General features: G+C 43.1%; 1 protein-coding gene and 1 long non-coding RNA gene across 2 annotated transcripts in view; one reads left to right on the top strand and one right to left on the bottom strand.

Annotated features, from left to right (window-relative positions):
- Positions 1–1560: 1560 nt before the first annotated feature.
- The window catches only part of LOC147795451 (uncharacterized), a 47321-nt gene continuing 40119 nt past the window's right edge, over positions 1561–8762 (bottom strand). The window contains exon 3 of the long non-coding RNA XR_015423879.1: positions 1561–1748. This is a non-coding gene — a long non-coding RNA (uncharacterized LOC147795451). The remainder of the gene's footprint in view (positions 1749–8762) is intronic.
- LOC147795455 (immunoglobulin superfamily member 22-like) lies at positions 4437–6774 on the top strand. The gene is made up of 3 exons (XM_087131887.1): positions 4437–4454; positions 4538–4805; positions 5202–6774. The coding sequence occupies exons 1-3, from the start codon at positions 4437–4439 to the stop codon at positions 5639–5641; spliced, it is 726 nt and encodes a 241-aa protein (XP_086988013.1). The 3' UTR covers positions 5642–6774.

Below are 8762 nucleotides of genomic sequence, written 5' to 3'. Positions count from 1 at the left end.
TGATTGATTACGCGGCATCCAAAAGCCGTTGCTCTACCTACATGTACCAGTAGTATTGAAACTACCAGGGTAGTATATTGTACATGTAAATGTATTCACACGAGTCAGCTTCCCAACTGAAATTCTTTCCGATCAGGGATCACAGTTTACATCAGATCTCATGAAAGAAACGAGTAGGCTCTTGTCAATAAAACAGATGATCACTACTCCATTACATCCTTTGTGCAACACCGTTTGGTTGAACGCTATGAACGGTGTACTTAAACTAATTTTGAAACGGCTTCACGCAGAATAGCTGCGCGATTGGGATCGCTATCCTGGACCTCTCCTCTTTGCATATCATGAAACCCCTCACTCAAGCTTGAAATTTGCACCCTTCAAAGTACTTTACAGTCGCACAGTCCATAGTCCGATAGCTATATTACACGAACTTTGGACGGGTAAAGTTGAAAGTCCCAAAGTTAAAACTACACACCAACATGTTCTCGATCGCTGCGAGCGTCTAGAAAAGACATGGGAAATTGCACAGCAGAATTTGCAAATGTCGGTAGATGTGAACAAACACTGCTACAATGCAAAAAGTTGAGCCCAAAGTTTCAATGGCGGTGGCCTCGTATTACTACTCCTACATACTGACCAAAACTATGGTGGAAGGGTCCTTTCCCTGTACTAGCCAAAGTCGGAAACATTGATTACCGCATAGATCTTGGCGATGGTACAGTCAAGACCTTCCATGCCAACATGCTGAAGTGGTATGTGAGAAGGTTAGTTGAGCATGAAACAAAATGAAAAACAAATGAATGAAAATGTACTTGAACGCGTGTGTGTGGGCGTCACTGAAACCGAACAGAAGCCATGGAGTAGGAACCAGATGCCGAAATAAAGACGGACAATGAAGATATTATTATGATGTCACCATTGGAAGCTAAAGAAACAGTAGATGATATCAAAATAACTGCCGAGACAGCAGGCCAAAAAAGAAAAAAAAAACAAGTTCAGTGTTTGTTTTTTCCTCTACAGCCAATAGAAAGTGCTATACACACAACTCAAGGTACACGTGTACATACAATGTACGTGTACATGTATGTACATGTACACTGATACTCCATTGTACCTTTTTACTGTACATGTATTTCTCCTTGAAGTACGGTTACAATATTGAGTATGGAACAATTCAAGAAAAATCACTGACATTCGATATTGTTATTCTGACATGAAACTAAACCTGAAACTGACCAATATGAAATGATATATGACATCCACAGTCATACATGTACATGTACATGCCAACTGGTACTTATTTAGAGTCATGATTTGAAAAGTGGTAAATATAAAGTTGAAAAATAGTTGAATATTTTCAAAATTAAAAAGAAACTAATTCATTTGGCTTCCCTTTGGTCAGATATAAGTACATGTACATGGTGTGAATTTGAATTCAGTGAGTATGCAACAAATAAACATGGCTGTGCACATGCACATGTATGCATGCATGTACATGTATTACAGCAACATAAAACTTTCTTGAGACAAGACGAAAATGGCCTGATAGAAACTCACCCCTTTACTGCCTTAATGAATTTCCTGCTCCGTCGGTCAACTGTTCATCAGCACACCCCATCAACCTGAATGGTGTCCTTTAGTGACCACCAGATGAGTGACAAAGTGGAATGGCTGGGCATGGTGTATCTGCTGGCTCCCTCCCAAGACAGCACAATGGTGTCAGTAGACCAGCGTTCTCACCGCAGTGCCTGAAAAGAAACAAAAGAAAAAAGCAACTTTGATCAACTGATTGTGGATAATTTCTACACACATGTACATGTACCCTGTATTCAACAAAAAGGCTTATATATCAGTATCTCCTTACTTCTCCAGAAACCAAACATTTCAGTCAGGAAGTTTATTAAAGGAAAAACCAGTTATTTCCAAATATAAAACTTTATCAAAGTCATCAAAAGAACACACCCATTTATGATGAATATATACCAAAGAAAGTGTGAGTGACCCGGTATGAATTAGAACATATTTGTTTTCTTTGAGCATAAAGGGTGGAATGTACAGCTGTGAATGGTTGGAGAAATGTGTAGTGGAAGTTTCAGTGATGCATGTAGCATACCCTTGTGGGGGTGCATAGGGTATAGGAGATTCACTTCACACTGGTCTGGCACAGGCTAGACACACTTTATCTTTATATAAGGATTGAATCCTTTTACTTCCATTGTCGCTGTTTGACCCGAATTTTATTCACGAATATACTAAGCAATATTTATTATTTTCTAAGCAAGTCAAAGACTTGGTTTAAACTGAAGGAGACCAGTTAGGTGCTGACAACCCCTCCTTGTCGGTCGAAAAAGCAACACTGTCCAGTACCATCAACAAGAGACAGAAATTGATTCATGTGGCTGATTCCAGCATGTACGGTTGGGCCATGGTTACGGAGTATGAGGAGCATCAACTGGCTGCACACCAAGATGATGACAAGATTACCCTTGCAGAAAATCAAGCCGCCAGAAAGATTAAGCAGAAGAAAGCACTTTTCATCACTTTGAGCAGTCCCAATGTTACAGTGCTCAGGTCAACATGCCTCAGGGTTTTGGAGGAGCGTGTTTTGTGTGCGGGAGCTTCTCTAATTGGAAGGCCACCTGCCCTAAGTACAAAGACCAAAGTAGATGTTCAAGCTCAAAACAGTAAAGTTAAGTGCAATTCCGATGTTGAGTTGTATTCTGATTCTATTCAATTTGATGTTGGTGATAGTTAAAATGAATATGAAGAAAATCCAGGCATCGATCTTTTCCATAAGGGTTGATGGTTGTCTTAAAAAGCAAAAGGCCTTTTAGGATCTAAAACACCCACCAGAATTTCTTTCCAATGTAGTGAACAAAGGTTATGTTTCCCACTAATAACAAAACAGCGATTTTGTTTCAGAGGCATTTTCTGAGTTTAATATCAGTAGGTACCACAAAAGTGTTTCAGAGTAAGCTCAGAGTTGTGAATCCACTGACAGTACATATATCTATCCAGACCGATAGCAAAAAACAGCTCATCCTAGGCTTTAGAATGGTCAATAATATACTGCACTTTTCTTCCTTGAGAAAGGTGGGCGCATGTTCACGTAAGAATTAAAATCAGGCTACCACCATGTAGATATTTGTCGATCCCATCGAGAATTTCTTGGTTTTGCTTAGAAAATGGCAAATTGTTACCTGCAAAAAGGGCGATGCATTCGAAAAAGTCTGGCTTGAAGTGGACCCGACTTGGCTGGCATTACGTTGCTGAGTTTGCTGCGAAATCAAAGACAGTGGCTCGCAGAAGGATATTTTCTTGGCCGCATTGATCCAGCAAACTTGCCGCCGAAGACGACTTCTCCAAACAGCCGCAATTGTTAAAAGCGAGATTTAATTTTCTTTTTTTATTTTAAGGGGAGGGGAATTTTCTTCTTTCTTTCTTAGCGAGAATGCAAGAGATGATGTTTTTGGTTATCACAGGTTAGTCGGTTGTTGAGAGGCAGTGAGTACGAGTTCCGAGTTTCTGCTGTCAACCGAGCTGGAACTGGTAACCCGAGTGAGCCGTCACAGAGCGTCATCGCTGAAAATCCACCAGGTTGGTATCAGCTTATTAAATGTGTCCCAAGATGGACAATAAAGGCCTGTGATGATATTTATGCAGTAATGTGCAAATTTGCACAAGACTGGGAAAAAAGTTTCAAAGGAACAAGGCGTCATTTTCAAATGGCAGTCTCAATCTTGTAAATAGAAGTTTTATTTAGGATTTTTGGAAAGAATATGCAAACAAGAACGCAGTTGTAGCTTGCCTTGGTAATTTTGGTTCTATACTTTGTGGGTCATTGCAAACTGCCTTACCCTGTGGTTCTTTTTCCTCCTCTAAACAGTACCTCCCAAACTGAACCTAGATCTCAAGTACCAACGTGTGATCACTGTCCGTGCTGGCACCTCCTTCCGTGTTGAGGTCCCCTACAAGGGCACGCCGGTACCCACCATCAAATGGATGCACAACTCTGTCCCCATCGAGCATACCCTACGCGTCAGCATAGAGACCAATGACTTTGGCACCGTCCTGAACACAAGGAACTCGGAGAGGGAAGACAGCGGTGATTATGTTATCACGGCTACCAACAAAGCTGGTGAAGCATCAGCGACTCTAACAGTCAAGGTGTTTGATAGACCAGGGCCTCCAGAAGGACCTTTACAAGTGAGTGTATTTGCTGTCTCAGTGTGCTGAGCATACTTGTGTGCGAAACAAAGCACCTGTAAGTGCTCGCATTGAAATTCAAATTAGACAACCTCAACACCTCCAAGATCATATCCTCATCTTTTCCACATTTTATCATACTTTAAACAGTAAGGCCAAATCCTGCACTAAAAGATTCTAGCAATTAAGAAATCAAACACGTGCAAAGATAGGTAATTAAATCTAAATGCATGAATTTTCTTGGATCAGTATACAAAAAACTACTGATGTATATAAAAAAATTTGTCATTCAGTGCCAATCACTTCCAAACACTTTTTTCGTTATTGCCAGGTTGTCCGTCTTGGCAGCAATGACGTCACTCTCTCCTGGAGCCCACCCTCAGACGACGGAGGCAGTCAGATTGTCGGTTACATCTTGGAGAAGCGTGAGGGCAGTATGCGCATGTGGAGCAAGGTATCAGCAGCGCTGACGGAATGCATGCACCGAGTCATCGGACTCACTGAGGGGAATGAGTACCAATTCCGAGTCCGAGCTGAGAACAAGTACGGTGTGAGTGAGCCCCTAGAAGGAGAAAAGGTCATTCCTAAAGGGGACTATGGTAAGTAATCATCTGGTTATCTGTGAAATACTTTTCATATGTAATGCAATATGTTATATCACGTATTCGATGTGTGACAATTAGTGTTTCTCATTGATGTGTTGTCTTATGGCATTGTGTGAAGTATAAAATAATCTTCAACCCTATCAGGTTGTGGTATGTTTTTCAGTTTTGGCATGCTGCTGAATGTAATGGGATCAACAATAGTGAATAATACAACAGCTAGAAAGAAATTTCCTTTGTTCACTCCAAGGATTAGCAAAATTCAAGAGAAAAATTGGCCATTACTTGACATGTTATATTTAGCACGGGCAGGATAAACTTGATTGTGAAAAAAAATGTGTCTTTTGAATTTTTGAGTATTTATAAATATTTGACTGGTACTTATTTTTGCAGAGGTACCAGGCAAGCCGGGACCAGTCTCCATCTCCAGTATCCATGGCGATGCTGTCTCCCTCAATTGGTCACCCCCATCCAAGGATGGAGGGGCCCCAATTGGCGGCTACATCATTGAGAAACGAGACAGGGCTAGTGACACCTGGAGCAGAGTCAACGCGGCTCCCATAAGCAAGGGCGATGTATTCCAACAAAAGGAGAAGAAAGGCCGTGCAGCGGAGCCCAAAGCGGGAGGCTTTGTCGAGCTTTGTGAGCGTGGATTCCAGCAGGGACTTGTCTTTATCCTGGTATTTGCCTTAGCAGATGTTTTTCCAGAATCAGCAGAGAATTTGTCTTTGGCTGTGTCGAGAAGGTCTGGAACTGACAGGAAATTCTTGAAATCTTCAAGGGAAATGATAAAATGCTGTCGCTTGTTTAGGAAGGGCACACCGTTGCTTTGACTTAACATGGGACTTGAAGATTTCTACAAATGAGCGGTCAAGCAGGAGTTCAGGAAAAATACGTCCCATAGACTCTATTTGAGCTGCATGGTGTTTGAACGAGCCATGGCTAGAGTCGTCTTTGGGCGGAGTGGCTGATGGCAGGCCGAGCACTTGAATCATGTCCTGCTGAAGGAGCCAGAGGCGGCCTTCAGAGGGAGTGAGGGTATTAACGGAACCAACTTCATCCTCGACTGAAGAAAATGCTGGTTGTGCAGCTAGAGACAGAGCCATACCTCGCTCTGAGGCGCGGGGCCCTCATGGGGGCGGCTCCACTCTGACAGCTCGGAAACGCCCTGCTGTTGCGAGTCTGGTGTAGAACCCTGTCCCGTGTCATGTTGACTTGCAGCCGAAGGAGGTGCCAGGAACGGGTCCAGAGCGATGGAAGCTGGTGGTGGTCTGTCATCTACATGTACACGACGAGCGATAGAAGTTAGGGCTTCATTAATGGATAGAAAGGCCGACATCCACTGCTCAGAATTAGACCCATGATCAGAGTGGTGTCTCTTCTTAGATTTTGAAGAACTCGATGAAGGAGGAAACGTTTGCATTTCCCGGTAGCAGGTGACCTGACAGCGGAGTAAGTAGATGGGGCGGTGGGTGGCGGAAGACCTGGGAGCATTCCCGGTCGAAGTCAGCGGGAACTGTAGAGTTCCAGGTGGGAAGACCAGGAGAGATAAGGTCCGATGACCTGGTGATGCCCAGTTGAAAGTCCAAGCCTTGAATGGGCTTTGGCGGTTTGAAGCCCCGGCAGTGTAAAAGCCCAAGAGGCTCCGCACAGCCCGACAAAGAATTGCCCGGCTGCGGGGTATCTTGACTCAGTGGTGCACTAGGCGGGGCGGGTCCTGGCATTTGCGGGGAGCCCAACCCGGTGGCTTCGATACCTGGACCGGAAGGAGTATGCCCGGAAACCGCTGGAGAAGTAGTCTTCTTGGATGACGTTGAACGGCGGGTGTTCTTCGGAGTCGCCTGGGGGAGTGCTGAATGGAACCCCGCATGGGGTCCTCTTTGCCATGGCGGTCGGAGGGAGTCAACCGACTAAGGCCTAGAATTAACCAGTAAGGTAGGCACGGGCGTAGCTGAGTAGAACCTCATAGTACTGACAGTAAACACCTGCAGGGTGTACATGTACATAAGAAAAACACAAAACTATACAAAAGAAAATACTCTTAATCAACAGGTAAAAATTCAAGGTACAGTAATACTTTATTTACAAAGGTGATCAAATTGACACAAGACCGTGTAGCGAAAATGGAAGCTCGAAAATCGAAGATGCCTCGAAAGACACGTCTGTTACGTTACGGCGCTGAGAAAAGAAGGACAATCATGGCGGCGAAACCGCGTCACATTGTGGGAGGTCAGGGTGCACTACATAAGATGAAATCCTTTCAGCGAACAATAATACATGTAGGTGCCTGGGAAAATTGCATATGTAGTGACTGTTTGGGTAGGTAGAGCGCAGTAGACTGGCAGACATAACAGGTACAAACCAGCACGCGATTTTCGACTTCTAACTGTATACCCTCGGCGATGAAGGAGAAGTGTGACGTCAGCCAGCGTGACGTACGCAGCGTCTGATTGGTGGGGGTACATGTAGCTGCCATTGCTGGGAATGAGCCAAATGCCGTGCGCGTAGCACATAGCAGGTCCACTGGTATCATAAACACTCTAACCTCCCCTTGCCCAAAGGGGGCTCTTGGGAACCGTATTAATTTCAAAATCTGTTATTTTTATGCATGCTACAGATGGCAACTGGACATATCAATTTCACATCAAGAAACAGACTGACATGCCATGATAAAAAGTCACTTCTTTTTGAGAAAGTTTGCTGGAAATGAAAGGACAGGCTCTCTGACCTTCAGTTTACACACATGTACATGTAGATGTTTCAGTTGTAAGACAAATTGCATTACCAGAGATCATCTGCATGTTTTCTTCAAAGATTTGAGCAGCAATGGCCTTAACAATGCAACAGACCAGAACGAAAAGCATTGTCCGAGCAGTGTCTATTCCCTGCCTAGATATACATGTACAACAAGGAGCTTTCTATACCAATCACCTGATAAAAATAATTCAGTATTTAGAAATTTCCAGTAAACAATTCTCAGAAATTAGTAATGATATGCACCTCTGACCAAAAAACACTGCTGCATATGATGTCACCCGGGAGGAAATTGCCGTTATGTACTTTACAATTAAAATTTTCTCAGAGAAAGTGCTTTTCGTACAAGTCATAGCATGGAAAATCCCCAGCAGTAAGTACAAAGTTTCTGGGAATCCCAGGATCAGCAATGACAGTACCCGGTATCTTAGTACACTATTGAAGACAACCCATGTAAGGCAGAAAAAAAAAAAATAATCCCATTGAGTGCCACTTTGAGAAAACAGCATCATAAAACAGTGAGAGATGTACATGTACATTGTTAAACCTTTGGACATGAGTTGCAGGGGTTGGTGAAGTGAATCCTTCTGGGAGATGACATAAGGTCTCACCACGATCAGACATGCTCACTGGATGCTTGAGAGTGCATGGAAAATGTTAAATCTGTCACCCAGTGACAACCCTTCCTCTACTTTGTGATCCTTTTGGCGAGATATCTCAAAATCAGGAGGTATTAATAATATCAATATTCCCACTTTCTAGGCCCATTTAGGACTAAATTTGGCTCAAAATGGATGATGAAATGGAATCAGAAACCTCATGGGACCAACCGTCACGGTCTAAACCAATATCCCATAATGACCCTCTCAATAATAATGATCAACCTAGATCACCACTAGACAGATTAATTAGTCAAGCTCAGAATGAATCACAACCTCAAACTAAAAGCCGTAAATGACCAAAACACATCACACAGTGATGTCTACACAGACTAAGACCTCCACAAATATCCCAACCTACATGTACATGTATGTCACTTTACCCAGAGCCAAAATACCAAGAGGCAACCTATCAGTACACTAGTCATCATCAATTTCCTAGATGTCAAACTTGCTAAAGGGCAGTTCCACAGAAACATCAACCTCTGGGCCAAAATTTCAAACTGGTCCATACTTTCATGTACATGTATACTTTCATGAA

This window comes from Acanthaster planci, unplaced genomic scaffold (genome assembly GCF_054643075.1).
Source record: "Acanthaster planci isolate LZ-2023a unplaced genomic scaffold, COTS_SCS Contig24, whole genome shotgun sequence".
Classification (NCBI taxonomy): Eukaryota; Metazoa; Echinodermata; class Asteroidea; order Valvatida; family Acanthasteridae; genus Acanthaster; species Acanthaster planci.
The sequence above is the reverse complement of the archived record's forward strand: the minus strand, read 5'-3'. Positions and strand labels throughout refer to the sequence as shown.